This window comes from Columba livia, chromosome 2 (genome assembly GCF_036013475.1).
Source record: "Columba livia isolate bColLiv1 breed racing homer chromosome 2, bColLiv1.pat.W.v2, whole genome shotgun sequence".
Taxonomy (NCBI): domain Eukaryota; kingdom Metazoa; phylum Chordata; class Aves; order Columbiformes; family Columbidae; genus Columba; species Columba livia.
This window is the reverse complement of record NC_088603.1, coordinates 33946005-33965863: the sequence shown is the minus strand read 5'-3', so window position 1 is coordinate 33965863 and position 19859 is coordinate 33946005. Positions and strand designations below refer to the sequence as shown.

Here is a 19859-nt window from a genome sequence, read left to right as displayed (position 1 = left end):
TAAAGGCTGATCAAATTTTCAGTTTCTAAAAGGTTCACCTTTCCAATCTGAACTGTAAAGAGAACTTGCTTTATCAGTTCTCAATTGAAACTCCAAGAAACTTCCCAAGAAGATAAAAACTTATGTGTGGACTAGGTTAATACATTTTTTAAGGGCTGAGCTAGACCAAGTCAGGAAATGACAACCCTGGCCCATGGCCAATCCTACATGCTCAAGAAAATTTGCCAAATTTAGATCAGGTATTAGCTAATGTACATCAGCTATCTGTGATAGTCACTTTTTTCTAGCACAGGTACAGAAGAACAGTTTGACCAGATGTCATTTTATTTATTTGATTTCAGTCAGCTTGCATTGATGAAAACTGAAATCTACTACTTCCTCTATTTTGAAGTTACTTTATTTACTCTTAGAAATAGTTTTCAGAGATGCTAATAAGTGAGATCTTTGATATCGCTGTTTAGCTATGGCCACTACGGTGCAGACTTGCTCTATTATGCACACAGAAAGGGCTGACCAACCTGTGTGGGTTCTTCTATGTCTTTGTAACTCATCACTCCTTGTAAATCGCTTGCCACAAAAAATCCAGTTGCATACAAATGGCCTTTCACCAGTATGCCAGCGCAGATGTGCTCTAAGATGAGATGTCTTGCCATAAACTTTTCCACATCCTTCGATGTGGCAGATATGTTGTTTCTTTTTTCCTGGCTCATTGCTGCCTCTAAAAAGATCAAATTTAAACAGGTGAGCAATTATATTCTAAAATATTATTAAGTATTAGGAAAAATATTTCATGCTAATAGAGACAATTATAATCCCCTGTCTAAAAAGAAATATATAAATATACTTTGTAATAGAAAGCATTAAAAATAATGTAGGCAATATAAGAAAATCTCATGCCCAAGTGAAGGCAAACTGTGATAAGAAGCCTAAATACATACTGAAAAAATTTACATTTACCTTCCTTCTCCCTCTCTGCAATTAGGACATGAGCAGGCAACTCTTCTCAATCTCTTGCCAGGTTGCACTTCCTGGTCCGAAGCTTGTTGAGCTTGCTGCAGCTGCACTTGTGTGATCTGATCAGGACTAACAGCACCAATTGCTGCATTAGCAATGCCACCTACTGCTACAGTAACAGGAGCTATTGTGGCTTGCTGTACTTTTACTCCATCCTGTCCTTGTTGTTGACCTGTAAAACAAGAAAGCATTGGTACCTTTTATTAGTCACTTCAATAAGTGAAATGCACAAAGACACTTCATATGTTTTGTAGAACGAAAATCCACCTAAAGTTAAAGGAAGCCACAAACCAAATATTAAATCCAGCCATTTTCCTGCAGCACTACCAGATGACTTACCTGCTAGCTTAGAGAGCCCCTGTTTAATGCAATGTGTTATTAGAACACTACAAGACTTCAAATTACTGACTGTTAAGCAATGTGAACTAGTGTAACAAGCATCTTCTTTTTCTCAAAAACTAAGATAAATGACAAAACATTAAACAAAATCTTAGACAGAAAGCTTTTTAAATCTATTGCCAATTAGTATCTCTCTAATGACCCTCGAAAACATCTACATTCAGAAAACTACAATTAGCTAATTTAAAAAGTTGCTTTATGGTACATACAGAATTGTCACTCCTACAATCTGTCCTGAATCAACAGTGAGCCAGAAAGGAAATTTCACAAAGAAAAAGAAATGTTTTAGGACTGGACTCGAATAAGGTAGCATACCAGAGTGTTGGGGGGTCTTTTTGTGTGTTTTTTTGTTTGGTGTGGGGTTTTTTTGTTTGTTTGTTTGTGTTGTTTGTTTTTTTCAGGATTCTCCACCTGAAACAGAGTAATCCTGGTTGTATGTACAAATTGAGGGACAAGAGGCTGGAGAGCAGCCCTGCGGAAAAAGATCCAGGAGTCTGAGTTGATGGCAAGTTGAACATGAGCCAACAGTGTGCCCTGGCAGCTGAGAGGGCCAATCATTTCCTGGGTGCATCCAGCACAGCATTGCCAGCCAGGCGAGGGAGGCAACTGTCCCACTTTGCACTGGTGCGGCCTCACCTGGAGCACTGTGTGCAGTTCTGAGCACCTCAGTATGAGAAAGCCATCAGACTGTTAGAGTGTGTCCATAGGAGCACAACAAAGATGCTGAAAGGTCTCAAGGGTAAGACTTAGGAGGGGCAGCTGAAGTCACTCAGCTTGGCTTGTTCAGCTTGGAGAAGGTTGAGGGGTGACCTCACTGCAGTCTACAGCTTCCTCAGGGAGCGGCAGTGGAGGGGGAGCTGCTGATCTTTCTGGTGACCAGCAATAGGATGTGAGGAAACGGGATGAAGCTGCATTAGGAGAAGCTCAGGTCAGACATTATGAAAAAGTTCTTTACTGAGAGAGGGTGGGCGGTCACTGCAACAGGCACCCAAGGAAGTGGTCATGGCACCGAGCCTGCCAGAGTTCAAGGAACATCTGGACAATGCTCTTGGTCATATGGTTTAGTTTCAGGTAGGCCTGCAAGGAGCTGGGAGTTTGACCCAATGACCTTTATGGGTCCTCTCCAACTTGAGATATTTTATGATTCTATGATTTTGTTTTGCAGAAGGAAGTATGTTTTCCAGAAGACTGGAAAAGCAGCTTGACTGAATCAAATGGAATTCTAAGACTGACTTGATGAATTATGAATTCAGTTTCATTGCATAAATTCATTGATCTCATTGACTTTCTTGATCAAAGGAAATCAGGATTACTGTCTTGATATTAAAGCAAAATAGAGACTACTCCATTATAGACAAGAAGTGTAGTTTCTTGAGTAGCAAGGTATTACTATGTTTGCTTAAAAAGTTAGTATTATCTGGTCCAAGAAAATAAAGTGACAAATTAAATCTGACACAGAGATATGAACTCCAGCTGCAATCTGACAACACTCAATGCTAGTCCTGCCAGCAACAGGGATGACACAAACTATCATTAGATGCTGCCATTTTAAAAAATTCAGTGCCTTCATGCAACCAAGAAGAGGAACAGACCAACCAGAAATCCTTAGAATAAACTATAATATTTTAAGACTTTAAAGTCCTCAGTATTGAAGCATTAATTTAAAACTTAGAAATCCCTTCAGAGAGATTCAAATGGGTACTCCAATTTACTTCTCAAGCATCTGTAACAGACACCATCAATGGGGATAAAACTGAGAAGAAAACTCTCTCAAGTCTAAACTGCCTAGGTACCAAGTGAGTTCACATATAACACAGCATGGGATAGTGACTACTTGATCAATGTGATTGCTGAGGAGCAATACATGCTATCTTGTTTAACACTACGATAACAGCCATAAATGAAATCCAGCACACAGCACCTAACACCACCACACACATGTAGATAGGTTAGAACTAATGAACATGATATAAAGAGACTCTCCCAGAGTGACTTGACAACTATCAAACAGGCCACTGTTGGCTACAGGAAACGGAATAAAACTGTCTTGTGCCTTGGTCAGTACAAGGTTATTTTTACTAGAAACACTGACCAAATTTTCCCAGTTGTCTCTCTTGGTTTCCATCTGGAATTTGCACCTGCTCTGCCTAGATAAGTATAAACATAGACTCCTTGTTTTCTTAAGAAGGCCACAAATATTGATAGATGCTAAGTACTCTCAGTTCTCTGAAAATAATTAGGACAAACCCAGAAGAGATGACATTTGAATCCCACTTGCTGTTGAACAGATAGGTATTAAAACAAACAAACAATTACTAAAAAAGTCTCGTGTTTGCAGCAGAGGAACCACAGAAAAAGAATTACAAGCTTAATCTTGAGTGCAGAGCCTCCATATGTCTAGGACAGAACAAAGTCTTTCTTTTCAGAATAGCTATGTACTGGAAATAAATTTATTTCCCATATTCTGATGGGAAAGAAAAGCATGCACAAAAAAATCCTTGAAAGAGAATATGATAGGGTAAGGAGAACACTGTGGTATAAATGCAAACAGTAATATCTACTTGGGTCTAACAGTAGCAGAAGAGGACACAGGAGCGTCCAAACAAAGTGCTAGTCCAAGGGCAATTCCTTGTCAGGCTGTCAAGCTGCTGAAGCGCTGACCAAGGGCTATGAATAGCCAGAGTCAAAGGCAGCTGATAATTTTTGTTATATCTAATGCTCATCTTAACATGACTGCTTGTGTTGAAAACCATCTGCAGGTTTTGCTTAGCCAAAGGTAACTAACTTAACAGGAAGAACTTGCTCAGCTTGTAGACTTTCACAGAGCACAAACCACTCACACATCTGTTAAACCTAAGCAGCAAACTCCTTTAATTCACAGAGCATCACTGTAAATTATAATGGTTGCTGCAAAAGTTAAAGATATAACAGATATTATGGCCACACCTACTGCAGTCTCATGCTATTTTCACTATCAGTCATGTTTTCAGGTCCATTTATAAGAATTATCCTTTGTCGTTACAGTCAGTTAGAGGGATGACTTCATCCATGTCACAGCATCCTATCTGAGCTAAAAAGTTGTGGGACCTAACTAGTCTGTGGTCTGAACACAGTTGAAAAGCATCATTTCCTCTAAATTTTCCCTTTCTCTCTGATTTTCTTGAATTGCTATTCAAGTTTCAGTGCAACTTTCCCCCAGTTTGTTAGACAAAGGCTTTCCAAGTAAGATGTGAATTAAGGCAAATGAACCCTGAGGAGAATGACTCAATTTTTCACTCCACAAGTAGCGCTACAGTGACGAATGTCCAGCACATAACTCTTGCTGGATCTGAGCAATCCACATTTATGGGGAAGCCTGTTCAGCATTTGATATTTGTGCTGATTTGTTATTAACTGACTTTCAGTCTCTAAGTTGTTAGATGGCCAACTACACAATGGTTTTCTAATACTTCTTCAGAATACTGAGTACTACTGCTGACACACACTTAATCTGCTCCAAACTTTCCCTCCCCCATATGAGGACCATCCCTATCTTGGAGTAAAGGATACACTCTACAGAGCTACAACCTTAATCTATTTATTAAACATAATATAGTGATATACCCAAGTAGAAATTCTTCACAATAACTGTAAAGGTGATAATAAAAATACAAAAGAGAAAATGCCAAAAGTAAGGTTGCTCAGGCAGACAATTACATTATCCACGTGGTTTCAGTTCAAGTGTAATAAAATTACTGTTCTTTAGATGGCATTAACAAAGTTATTACATTTTATAATGTGAATGTTGATTTTCTTCTTTAAATTAATCTCACAGAGTTGTTATTTTAAAGCCACTTCTCTCGTATTCCACTTACTAAATTCAGAACAGAAGTTTCTGAAACTCTCAAAATACCACACAAACAGCCTTATTTAAAGATCCAGGCCACACAATATTCAGTAAGCAAATCTCTGCTTTTTGAGTTAAAAAAGTAACTGAAGTAGGTATACAACTGATAAATATTTTTTTTTCCAGAGATTTACATGGTTATCAGAAAATGCTGTAAAGTTCAACAATGTAATTTCAAGACTGAATTTTTGTTTTGAACTCCTGAAAGATCATTCCAACAAGCTAGCACACTAGTAGCATACAGAATAGAAAGAAAAGCATCTTATATAACTTTAAATTTGTTAAACATAAAATTCTTCATTGTTGCTTTTTAAGACTAAAATTTAGACAGGTTGAAAAATCTTTTCTCTTGAAGAAAATAATCAGAAAATTTTCACAAATCATCTGACAGAACATGCCCTGGGCTAAATCACAAAGGGAGCCTACTATAGTCTTGAGTCATATGAGATTTTGATTGTTTTAAATGATATACTAGAATCACTATGGATCACTAAGGGTTTTAACTCTTACATTATTTATTCTTATTAAGGGATGATAAAGGAATTTCACGGTTTCTTAAATCAAGCTTACTGAAGAATAGATACTGAGAAAACTTAGTTGTTGATACGAGCTTGTCAGTATCCTCCAAAATTAAATTCGGGCAACTTCTAAAAATATATAAAAATAAGAGTTTTTCAATAGACACGATCTAGATACAAATTAGCTTTTTTTCTTTGAACAAACCCTGCCTATTCTGAAAACAGGTGGCTGAGATAATGTTATCTATACAGGAACAGAAGGATCTCCTGACACTTTCTAGATGGAGAAAAAAGACCTATTAAAAACAATCCCTATGACTTCTTACTAGTGGCATTAAAATGCCATTTAAAGCCTCCCAGAAATTCTGCTACAATCACAAAATCACTTGTCATTATATCTTGCTGACATACTCCAAACCACGAGACCTGATATCACTATACCATTCATAATCAAACCTTTCAGTAACAAGAGCTCTCATGTTTCAACACAGATTTCAGAAAGGGGTCTAAACAAATCATTACATGGGTGAACAATGTCACACTTCAGTTCACCTATGTTATTCTATGAGTTGTCAAAGTAGTCACCGCACGTTTACACCTGCTTTTAGAAGAGAAAAAAAGGTTTTCTCAGGTTCTCAGGATTTCTTTAATAGTAATTTCCAGCAATTCTGAAGTTTTCTTGATTAACAAAATCATCACTGAACTTGTGTATGACTGAACTTCATTGCACAAGTTGTCAAGTTACTAAAAATGTTAGTGTACAAAATTACACCAATCCCAACTACTCCATTGCATTTCATTTACTATCAACAAAAAGATGGCTTTTTCTTTTGTTGACAACAAGGCAACCGATATGCTATTTATTTTGCAAATCAAGTGCAATAAGACTCTCACTCATTGCAATATTGCATATACGATTATGACTGAATGTAATAAAGAATAATACCACATAAGTTTTTAAAGCTTCTCAAATAGAAGAACCTATGTGATTTTACTCACTATTTTTTTCCCATTTAAGCAGTTAAGTGAATGCATTACTTATTATCATAAGATATAGGATTATCAAGATAAAAGATCGCACACCCTTTGTTCTTCAGCATCATTTGCTCAGTTTCCCAATTTTGCAGTAAAACTGCACCTTAGCAGTTATAACTCATATGTGCTTTATCATACACATGAATCTGTAACACATTCAAGTAAGAAAACTCAATAGTAATTACTTGAAATTGTTAAGTCAAATACTATCTCTATCAATCAATTGTAGGCTTCAAAGCTAATTTGCAAATAATAACTTCCATAACACCACCTGGATAATTAAAGAAAGCTAATGCATAGTACCTAGGAAGTATTTTCCTATAGTGTGACTGACCACTGAAGATGATGGTTATTAGGCTTGGCCATCCATCCTAAGTCGAAACAAGTTTCCTTTTACTACATATTACACTTTCATTCCTATTCTTGTTCACCTTGAATGCAAAGCATGAACATCTACTCTTTGAGGCAAACAGGGCAAAAAGGGAAGAAAAAGACTTAATTTTCCTGATCCATAGAAATACGAGCTTAGAGAAATGGATCTTGGAAGGAAGAGACATTTAAGACTAACAAAAGGACACTTCTAGTTTCTGGTACTCAGTTCCCCAGAACAATTTTTATAGATTTCCTGTTGGTGTTGTGCAACCAGCATTCAGCAGTCAAAAAGATGATAGCACTAATGAGTTATCTCAGTAGCACACACCTTACTGCAAAATTTGAGGAACACTTTGCAAAATGTACCTAGAGACAGAGTGGTTAATGTTGCAAAAAAGAAAATTTGTTCAACTGCATAGTCTAAAAATGAGAGAGAAGGTTGCAACAGACAACCATAGTTCCATGTATATCACTAAAGGACAGCTACGTTAATGACAGTCTGTAAAGTTCCAAAGCTCTACAGGCATCAGAGTTGATGCAGCAACTCACCTACTCAATAACTTACTCACGCAAAGCAATGGGATAAAAGAGATTTTTCATCTCTCCCTGCATACATCAAATGCAGTCAGCTTGCAAATATCCTTTACTCTAAAATTCTTTCTCCACAATGACATGCAGAAAATCTATAATACAATAATTTTTATTTTTTATATATTTTTATAATATATTTATATTAATGGATTTTTATATGTTTAATAAAAGATAATACTTTGATTCACATATAGCCAAGACTTTAAAATTTTAAAAAAGCCCGTGCCAATAGTATACTCAGAGATCACATTTGTCCAAACAAAATCTACTAGGAAGGAGGTTTCATGCTGAAAAATGAAATGCAAATAATCTCTTAAAATTAAATACATGTGAAGACAACACTGAATTTTGGTATTTACACTGAAGATTGTGCAATTCAGTGCTACTTAAATGGTATGTAGAGAGGTCTGCCTTCTCTTATAACCTGAAGTAGTGGTTTATAAGGATTTGTGAAGAAACAACCACATGACAGAGGAAGAATTACTCAGAAGAGAAACTTTACAAGGGCTGATGCAAGGACACACATTCTGTAGAGAATAACAGTTTGGAGGAGAGAAATGAACTGGACCCACCCAGCTACTACAAGAAATACGGGTTATCACAGCACAGCATTGTGTCCAGATGGTACTACAAGCAGAAAGTTTAAAGTGCAAACTGCAGCATCAACTAGACATCTGTCTTTTCTACCTCCTACAGGGACACTGAAGCGAGTTTCTACCTTTTGATCTTTTGCCTGTTGCTAAGTTTGACAAAATTTGTAAGAACTTGTTACCCTCTCCTCCAAAAGCTTCCTATGCCAAATGGTTCAGTGTCTACAAAAATTACTGAACAGCATCATAATTATGCCTAAACTTCAGTGAAAAATACCACTTAAAAGTAAGAGAGTTAAGGCTGTAAAAAGTTTGAAGGTTTTAAACACCTTAAAAAAAAAAACCCTGAAGTCTTTTTCATTTTGTGCAAGAATCTTATTGGCAACACAAAGACAAAACAATGCCCAAGTTTCATGCAGGTATTTTAATGACTTTTCAAATATGTGATGCTTTACCCAAGTGGTTTAGGACAACTTGAAGTCACTTCAGTACTTTGAGACAGCAAAGAAGTTTTCCCAGCTGGTAGTATCTTTCACTAAGCTGAAAGCCAGTTTTTATTGCTTTATTAAACAAAAGAAAGAGCTACTACAAATACAACGCTGAAAGACCCATACAGAAACAACATAAAAATCAACTAAGGAGCTACAGTTTCACAAACTTTAGTCTTGCACAACCAAATAGAGGTTTCAGTCAAAGTAGGGCAATGCTTCTGGTTGTTCTGGATGCTGTGGCTTCAAATGGAAAGAAAATATGATCAGCTTATAAGTGATTAAAGAAGAAGTTGGAATCAGAAAAATAATTTGTTATTCTACTGTTAAGGCAAAAGACCCTTCCAAAAAAAACAAAACAAAACAAAACAACAAAACAAAACTGGTTTTCATTGTCATTGAAAAAACAATCAAAAAGAAAAGTATATTTAGGATGAGTGCTCAATAACACTTCTCTGCAGATGAATACAAGGAGTTCCCTGTGCTTTGAACCTTGGAGCAAAGAGATAGCTGAAAAGTTAAGTACTAGTTGTGCTGCAGAACATCAGATGCACTGCATGAACCGTATTAGTAGATCCAAGAAAGTGAATTTTTTAAGTTTACTTTAATGGAACATCTCCCTCTATCCCATCACTCTGCCCCAACTTTCAGGTTATTCTACTGCTTATAGCCAAAACAGAACATGGCCCAGTTCTTTTTTCCAGCTCTTCCCCTTAACTCTGGAATGGGGACAGAACTCAAACAAAACTTTTTGGCTGTTAGTCTCTGCAGTCTGACCAGAGAAGCTCAATACATGACTAACTGTAACAGAGGAGAAAAAAAAAAAAAAAAAAAAAAAAAAAAAAAAAAAAAAAAAAAAATATTCAAATGCCTATCTTACCCACTTCCGCTGTATGGAAACTAAAATACTGGTCTCAGGAAGTGTGTTTTTCAACATCTCCGTTCAATTTCTGTATATTACCATGGAAATAGTAATAGTCTAATCTTGAAAGGACAGAAGGAGGTTGACATAAAAAAATGCAAGCTAAGCTTCCAGTACGCTGTTTTCTGGGGGAGGGGTAGGGAGAGGTGGGGAGTTTTTGGCTGGGTTTTGTGGGGGTTTTTGACTACAGTTTAGCTAGCTCACATATTTTACACTTGACTAGAAGGTTCATGAATGTAAGTAAACATTTTGGATATACAAAATGTTATCTGCACATTGATCAAGATAAGAAATACACCTCTGTGCACAGGAGGGATTATTTAACAGGTACATACATGGAAAATGGAAAATCCTTTCAAAAGAAAGGAAGATAGCCAACTTTAAAACTAGGATAGTTGCATAGCAGTTGATAATTTATTCAGAATTAAAAAAAACAAAACAAACCACCACACGCTGGCAAGGTGATTAAAAGTTATTATCAAGTAAAACAAGATTCATAAAACATTTTTAAAGATCTTTTAGAGTAAGACTAAACATGAGACACAAGCCTTTGTTTTATAACAGTAAATAGGCTAACCAACACAAAGACTAATTTGTTTAGTAAAGATGTAAAACGTGTTACAACCTTCATCAGGCAAGGACCAAAGATAAGTATTATAGAATTACAAAAGAATCACAGAATGTTAGGGATTGGAAGGGACCTCGAAAGACCATCTAGTCTAATCACCCTGGCGGAGCAGGAACACCTAGATGAGGTTACACAGGAAGGCGTTCAGGCAGGTCTCAAATGCCTCCAGAGCTGGAGACTCCACAATCTCCTTGGGCAGCCTGTTCCGGTGTTCTGTCACCCTCATTGAGAAGATGATTCTTCTCAAATTTAAGTGGAACCTTTTGTGTTCCAGTTTGTACCCATTACCCCTTGTCCTACCATTGGTTGTCACTGAGAAGAGCCTGGCTCCATCCTCATCGCACTCACCCTTTATATATATCTGTAAACATTAACGAGGTCACCCCTCAGTCTCCTCTTCTCCAAGCTAAAGATACCCAGCTCTCTCAGCCTTTCGTCATAAGGGAGATGCTCCACTCCATTAACCATCTTCGTTGCCTTGTGCTGGACTTTCTCCAGCAGTTCCCTGTCCTTCTTGAGCTGAGGGGCCCAGAACTGGACACAATATTCCAGATGTGGTCTCACCAGGGCAGAGTAGAGTGGAAGGAGAACCTCTCTCGACCCACTAACCACCCCCCTTCTAATACCCCCTAGGATGCCATTGGCCTTCCTTGCCACAAGGGCACAGTGCTGGGTCATGGTCATACTGCTGTTCATCAGGACTCCCAGGTCCCTTTCCCCTACACTGCTCTCTAATAGGTCTTTCCCCAACTTATACTGGAAGCTGGGGTTGTTCTTACCCAGATGTAAGACTCTAAACTTTCTCTTGTTATATTTCATTAAATTTTTCCCTGCCCAACTCTCCAGCCTGTCCAGGTCTCGCTGGATGGCAGCACAGCCTTCTGGCATATCAGCCACTCCTCCCAGCTTCGTGTCATCAGCAAGCTTGCTGATAGTATACTCTATTCCCTCATCCAAATCATTGATGAATATATTGAATAATACAGGCCCCAGTACTGACCCCTGAGGCACTCCACTAGATACAGGCCTCCAACTAGACTCTGCCCCACTGACCACGACTCTCTGGCTTCTTCCGTTCAGCCAGTTCGCAGTCCACCTCACTATCCAATCATCCAGACCGCACTCCCTCAATTTAGCTATGAGGATGCTGTGGGAGACTGTGTCAAAGGCTTTACTGAAGTCAAGGTAGACCACATCCACTGCTCTGCCATCATCCATCCATCTTGTTATGTCCTCATAAAAGTCAATGAGGTTGGTCAAGCATGACTTCCTTTTGGTGAAGCTATGTTGACTGCCCCTCATGACCCTCTTATCCCTGATATGCCTTGAGATGGCACCAAAGATAAGTCGTTCCATTACTTTCCCAGGGATGGAGGTGAGGCTGACCGGTCTATGGTTACCCAGGTCCTCCTTCTTGCCCTTTTTGAAGACTGGAGTAACATTTGTTTTCCTCCAGTCCTCAGGCACCTTTCCTGTTTCCCAAGACTTGGAAAAGATGATGGAGAGCGAGCGGTCCAGCAATGGCGTCAGCCAGCTCCCTCAGCACCTGTGGGTGCATCCCATCCAGACCCATGGATTTATGAATGTCCAGATTGCCTAACTGCTCCCTAAGGACCATATAAAGAAGGACCACATAAATCTACAAGATCCAAACCCTTAGAAGTTCTGCCATCTTCTTCTGTAACATTGTTATCCCTATAAAACCTTATGTTTAATCTTACCCAGCCTTCCTTTTTGGTTCAGAACAAACTGAAGAGCATGATGTTTTAGTCAGTTACTTCCTGATGACCAAAGAAACAAGACAACCAAGGCCCATATTTCTTAGACTTCAGTATTTTGCTCAAGGGAAAAATGGTCACATCATCACCTGAAACTACTCTACAACTAAGGAAAGTCAGACTTGTACCTTACATGTATCCCAAGTTCATTTTGGCAGAAGGATATTAACTGATCATTTTTTCTTTACAACAAAATGCTACTAGTCTGCCAATCTAATAAGACTAATAATGCATGTTGGGATAACATGGTTTACCAATAACCAGCTGATTAAGGTATATGACTGTTAGACACGGTCAGTAGTATTAAATTTTACTCGAAACTCCATTCTTAAGAATGGATGCATACAGAAATCCATATTACTATAGTCCAAAGTAACCTAAGTGTGTGCTGAGTTGCAACATTTCTCAGGAGACTGCAGATGTCCAGAGCTATTGTTTTGGTCAAAGTGTCATGACAAGGGCAAAATATTCATTATAAAAATTACATATTTTTTTTTATGTAGCCCTGAGTACTTCTAAAACTAATATGCTACATCACATGAATCAAACAACTTTTCTTAACTAGATTGTTCATTAAAATTACTGACCATTGAAAAATGTAGTTGTTTGTCAAGAATAACATTATTTATACTTGAAATTAACGTTTCCTTTAGAATGACATTTCTAGTTAGATTTCTCAATAATCACCACTGTCACTAAACGTTTTTAATATATTTAAACAGTAAGAATTGATTTATCTATTAGTACCAAAATCATGAGAAACCAAGTACTTAATAACTTAAATTACACTGAGGAAGCTATTGAAATTAGATTTTGAACATGCTTCCCGCTGCTCCCCCACCCCAGGCAGTAACAGAAGAACAAGAAGATTGGCTTAGTATGGATCTAAGCACCCTTAAAAGAAAAATAATAAAATGCTAGCAGGCTGATGAAGATGACTCAGTTTGCTCACCTGACGTTTTCTGAACATGAAAGTTCAGCCAATTCACTTCCTGCTCTATATGCTTCAATTTCTGACAACAGGGAATGAGAGGGGATGGCAAAACCTGACATTCTCAGAGAGTGCACATGTATTGATGAAGCATTTTTAGAAGACCACATACATACTCTAACAGGGAAATACAGTTTCACTAACACTCTTCTTTGAAGTTTTATGAATATACATTTAACTCTTCAAGGTAAAAGCATAGAAATGGCTCATTAGAAACCTTTTTCACTTCACAATCATGAGCAAAGTTGGTACCTGAAATGCTTCTCCTTCCTATTTTATCTAGAATTAATGATGAAGTCATGCCTTGCTACTCACAGGCCAGGCAGAAAAAGCTTGTTTTACTGAGGCATTTTTACCAAGCTATTGTCCACAGGCAATTTAGCTGAACAGGTGGACTGTGCATTCCTTACGCATCAAGGTCAGGAACAGTATATTGATATTTTATTTTTAAGCTACCATCACTAAGGCAAACATTTGTTTTCACCAGTGTTTTTTGTTGTTAAACTGTTTTTACCACTATTTTGAATTTCAGTTTAAGAAAATCCCACACACAAGGCAATTTTTTCAATAGAAGACTAAATGCTTCTACAATTACTCTGAAGCAGTGCTACAATATGTAGAACACTGTGGTTCTTCAACGTTTTCAGCTCAAGGCAACCCAAGAGCACTTATAAGTGACCTTTCATGACTTCAGAAAAAGTATGCTAAATTTCTACACTCCTCCCAACTACACCCTCAGAATGCTAAGTAACACACTATGAAGTAAAACAAACTAAGAAAAACTCCTGCATTTTTTCTGGGTTTTGTGGAAAGTAGCTCAGTTCTTTGTACTTATCTCTTTTTAGTGCAGACTCCATAGCTTGCAGCTTGTTTCTTTCAAGGTATTTGCTGCAGCTTCTTTGCCAATGGACATCCAGGGAAACACTGGATGTTGTTAAAAAACAAAAAACATGCAAAAACCATCCTTTAGCTCCTCTGACTTCCACCCTTGGTATTTATATTTGTCAGGTTGCCTGTATATACTGTGACTGTTTTAAGCTCTTTTCACCTTGTTACCACCTACAGGCATCCTTCCTTGCCCAGCTACACAACTGAGTTTTGCTTCTACACATACTCACTATTCCATTAACACAAGGAAGGAGACCCACAGGTTAGATGTTGTAATGAAAATTGATTTTTTTTTTTTCATTCAACAACACAAGTGTAATATTCTAGGATTTCAGACTAAGCACCTACCCCTCACTCACTAACTAGCTTATGTGATAGATAATAGCAGACTGTAAGTTGTATAAAGGTGAATTAGATAATTTAATTTTTCACAATGCAGGAGTTTGAGAACATTAAATAAATATGTGTCATACACAACAATTAAGACACAATTTACTGCAGACAAGTATTGAAAATGTAAAGAATTTACACAGCCTCAAAAAGACAAATTCATGGAAGAAAAGAAATCCATCATTAAATATATATTAAAAAAGTGATCCCACTTCTGTCTCAGGAAGACTTGAGATGCAAATCACTGAATGGTGGGAAGAATATATGAGATTATTCTTGTGTGCATCACCTGCAGGCAGCATCAGACAGGGTCAGAAACACCTTTGACTCTTATATTCATAGAATCATAGAATGATTTGGGTAAGAAGGGACCTTAAAGATCCAGTTCCAACTGCCTCCTCCTGTGGGCAGGGACACCTTCCAAGGGACCAGGTTGCTCAGAGCCCCATTCAACCTGGCCCTAAACACTTCCAGGGCATTGACAACTTCTCTGGGCAACCTGTTCTAGCATCTCATCACCTTCATAGTAAATAATTTCTTTCTTATTTTCAATGTAAACCTACCCTTCGTCAGTTTAAAACTGCTGACCTTTGTCCTCTAACTACAGGCAAGCCTTGGTAAAAAGTATCTCTGTCTTTCTTATAAGCTCCCTTTGTATATTGAAGGGCTGCAATAAGGTCTCCCCAGATCTTTCTCTTCACCAGTCTGAACAACCCCAACTCCCTCATCCTTTAAGAGGAGACATGTTCCAGCCCTCTGATCATTTCCATGGCCCTCATCTGGACCCCTTTTAACAGGTCCATGTCTGTCTTCTACTTGGGACTCCAAACTGGACAAAGCACTACAGATGGGGTCTCACAAGAACAGGCAAGAAGGAGAGGATCATATCCTTCAGCCTGCTAACTGCGCTTCTTTCTTTGCAGCTTTTTATGCAGTCCAGGATACGCTTCCTGGGATGCAAGCGCACATTGCTGGCTCATATCCAATTTTTCATCTATCAATATCCCCAAGTCTTTCTCCACGTGGCTGCTCTCAATCCATTTGTCACCCAGTGTGTATTGATATTGGGGACTGTTTCAACACAAGTGCAGTACCTTGCACTTGGCCTTGTCGAACTTCATGAAGCTCACATGGGCCCACTTCTCAAGCTTGTCCAGGTCCCTCTGGATGGCATCCTGTCCCTCAGCTTGGTGTCAACCACAGACTTGCTGAGGGTGCACTCAATCCTACTATGTCATTAATAAAGATATTCAACAGTATTGGTCCCAACGCAGTCCCTTGAGAGACACCGTTGATTACTGATCTCCATCAATAGATTGAGCCATTGACCGCAAGCCTTTGAATGCAGCCATTCAGTCAATTCCTTATCCATCTAATAGTCCATCCACAAAAATCCTTATCTCTCCAATGTTATCATATGGGACCATGGCAAAGGCCTTACGTAAGTTATGGTAGATGGTATCAGCTGCTTTTCCTTTATCTACCAACACACTCGCTCCATTGTAGAAGGCTGAACTATTTGCTCTTTGTGAAGCTGTGTTGGCTGTCTCTAATCACCTCTCTGTCACTCACATATCTTGACATAGCTTCTAGGAGGATCTGTTCCATGATCTTACCAGGCACAGAGGTGAGGCTGACTGGCTGGTAGTTCCCAGGGTCCTCCCTTTTACCCTTTTGAAAACTGGGTGTGATATTTCAGTCCAGTCACTATGCCTGAGTTACATGTATTTAATCTTATGTATCATTTTATTCCTGTTTGAAGAATTTGGTGCAATGTTTCAAACTCCTCAGCAAAGTTTGAACTAGAATTATAGTAATATCTAAACGATGTCTTCAGTCCTTGAACAGCAAGTCATAGAAGTAGTGACTGTCACACAAGAAGAGTTACTAAAGGAGGAAAGAGAAAGGCTTGAAGGCAAGATGAAGCCAGATGAAGACAAATGAAAAAAGGCACAAGAAAGCAGGAGGAGACCTGGAGGTACTGACAAATTGCATAACTACTCGTAGTGCAATGAAGGTAGCTGGTCAAAGAGAAGAATTCCCTAGTAACTCACATTACTAGAGAGTATGAAAGAGAAGTGCAATGTTCATTATGTTTTTAAAGGCCTCCAATAACTACGCTTGGTATTGGCTTTCATTGTCATTAGTAACTGCTTTAGGGTACACAGCATATCCCTGCAAAAGACTTGAAACTTCCCAGTTTCAGTATTGTCAGGCAACAGACTGTTCCACTGAACAGAAGGAATCCCTCCAGGTTATTCTGGTGGATGAACTCCAAATTCCCCATAATTCAGGCCATGTCACCATTCATCTTAAACAAAATGGCTTGAACTTGAGTTGCAAGGTGCTGGAATCTGGTGAATTTTGCCTAACTAACAAAGCTTGGAGAAGTATATATAAAAGTAACATTTTTCACTATTTTTAAAACAAAAGTCTTTCGTACACTTTTGGATGGGAGAACCACCTTCATCATGACACAATGAAAATACTTCAAGATGTTTAAGTAAGATAGATAGAAGTCTGATCTATTACTTTTTTTTTCATAGGGAACAGGGAATTATTCTGAAAAGACATCCTTTCCATCGCCACCCCTAGATTCCCACTGTAAGCAAAAACAATGAACAAGTTCAGAACAAGCTTACAACCTCTTCTGAAGGCTCCAGTGAAAGGAAACCTACAGGCAAAACACAAAACTTTTACAGGGAAGCCATTAATACTCAGCACTTCAACACAGTTTAACCTGTCTCTTTTTATCCCACCGCATATTCTTCAGCATCCACAAATGTTCACATTCTGTGCTGTTCCTAAAACAAATATACTCCAAGCCAAATGTGCTGAGGGACAAAGAAACAGTCCACTAAATGGAAATGATTTTATGAACAATATATTTTTCTTAAAACCATTAAACCCAAGACAAATTCCTTTCACATAGACACATGTTGTCAATTAACACATCCGCACAAATAAGAGGGCCTGAAAATAAGCTTTAAATGATACCTTATTTTAAGAAGGGGATGGGGGGCTGAGAGGACAGAAATCCTTTGAACTTGTATCTACAGCTATCACAGCAGAAGTCTTGAAAAAAGGCTTGTCCCCAAGCGCATAAGGGCTAAAGTCAGGAAGTCACCACATATTGACATTAAAGGCTATCCTGTTCCATAGGGAATCATGTATTAAACAACAATTCACACAGCACAGGGGAAACACCATTTACTTTGTACAGAACTAGGTTGCTTAAAGGCCATGACAAGTACTGATCACACAGCAAGGCAAGTATTGGTAGATTGGTAGATCCCTGCATGTTCAAGTAAATACAGTTGCTTTTATGTAGTCCGTTATTTGATTAGCTCTTAATTAAATAATTGCTTAAAGATCTAGTTTTAAGGCTCAGATACTTGGTGTCTATCTCCTCATCCAGCTTTCTTCTGTACATTTAATTACTCCTTTGACTGACGCTTTGTACATCTCAAAAAAAAAAAAAAAAAAAAAAAAAAAAAATCACAGAGCACAGAGTGATGTGGACTGGAAAGGACCTCCAGAGGTCATCTGGTCCAACCACCCTACTCAAACAGAGCCATCAAGAGCAGGTTGTCCAGCACCATGTCCAGACACCTTTTTAATATCTCCAAAGAATAAAAGTCCACAACCTCTCTGGGCAACCTGTACCAGTGCTTGTTCACTCTCACAGTAAAAATGTAGTTTTCCTCTACATCATTGATATTGAATGAGTTTCCCTCAGGCCAGAAAGTGAAAGGGTGTGAGAATTTCTCTGCTTTGTCCTGCTTTTTGACCACACACAACATAAAATTCAAGGTGTAATACTTACCATGGTTTACAATACAGGGGATACACCTTGTTACTCAAAGTTTCTGGTTACAAAGGTTATAAAAAGTAGACCAAAATACAATATTTACTTGAAGATTTTAAATGTTTTTCTTCCCAATGGGAAAGTTGTCTCTTCTGGAATTTAGAATCTCTTTGACAAAAAAAAAGATACTTTCCCAAAATAGTTCTATAGCTTAACATTCCCATAATAATTTTAAGCTAAGAATTTTTGTTATTTGCACTTAGAGTTCTTTACTATTTTATTTGCTACTGAAAAACTAAGAAAGAGTTATTACTAAATCATCCCATTGTAGAAACAACTATGAAAACCAATGTTGATGGAAGATAAGTACCACTCAAGTAAAATAACAGTTTTTTTCAGATAAACACTTATTGCAATTTCTTTTTCCTGAAACTCAGCTGGCTTGATCAGTTGGGTTTGCTTAAAGGATAAAGTAACCTTTTTTTTTTTTTTCCCCCTCTAACAAAGTTAGTGCACCTAAGCCAATTCATAGGATGAGTCCTTCACTCAGTCTTTTCCCTGACACTTTCTAGACATCCTCCATACGGTTCATTTCTAACACCTACTTCTAGGGCTCACGTGTAATGAATGATCCACTTCTACAGAGTTCAAATAATGTGCAAAAGAGTTCACACTGACAAGCTTAGGTACAGCAGAAAAAGAATGGAAATATCATTTGGCAGATGTTGAGGTAACAGAGTGCTTTATGTTTTTAAAAGGCTTCCTGTGACAATAATAGCAAAAAATATTTCAAATAAAACCCAAAAAATCCAAGAGAGTTGATAGCTCTGATCAAAACAGCTTATCCTTTATAACAGGCAAACAACATTTAGAATTTAGCATATTTATAATTTTCTACTTCATAATCACTGTTTCCTTGGGTACTTAATATAATATTAAGGGCTGCACACCATGCTCTTCACTCTGCCTTCCATGCTGCCATGTCTCCTATTCCCAAAACATGGCATCAGGAAGTTTCACAGGAGAAAAGATAAATATGAGAAAGAAATCGTAACTAATCTCTCACATTCTCAAAGTTTGTTCTTTCTCTATAACCTCGAGAAGCCCTGGAAAACAAACAATACCTTAAATACAAAGGAATGGAGAAAAGGCTGGAGGACTCACTGCTGCAAGCATAAAATTATAAGTGCTGTGGAAACAGCCGTAAGGCCTACCTGAATTAAAGAAAAAAAAGAAAAAAAAAAAAAAAAAGGAGGAGGGGAATTCAATGATCACAGAGCTTCAGTTTAGTTAACATACGAACCCTGTGTGACAAGGCTTGGCTTCTCCAGGACCATACTTATGACTCATTTCCCTTCTTTCATCCTCAGTTACAAATCTCAATCTCTTTATTTTCCAAAAGACTTAACATGCAAGCAGACGTGCAGCCAAAATAACTGAGCAGATAATATTCAGAATCTCTTTTTCTAATACCTATTAGTGTGGACTAAACAGCTGTACACCATTACTAAGCAAGAAAAAAAAAAATGCATACAGCAAGGTTTTTCCCGTAACCCTCAAA

The 19859-nt window shown here is 38.0% G+C and overlaps 1 protein-coding gene across 2 annotated transcripts in view; it reads right to left on the bottom strand.

Annotated features, from left to right (window-relative positions):
- The window catches only part of SP4 (Sp4 transcription factor), a 29490-nt gene that overhangs the window by 4712 nt on the left and 4919 nt on the right, over positions 1 to 19859 (bottom strand). For both annotated transcript variants that reach the window (XM_013369886.3, XM_021299024.2), the window contains exons 4-5: positions 958 to 1186; positions 519 to 718 (exon numbers count right to left, since the gene is read on the bottom strand). In XM_013369886.3, coding sequence (XP_013225340.1) covers positions 519 to 718; positions 958 to 1186 — 429 coding nt within the window. The remainder of the gene's footprint in view (positions 1 to 518; positions 719 to 957; positions 1187 to 19859) is intronic.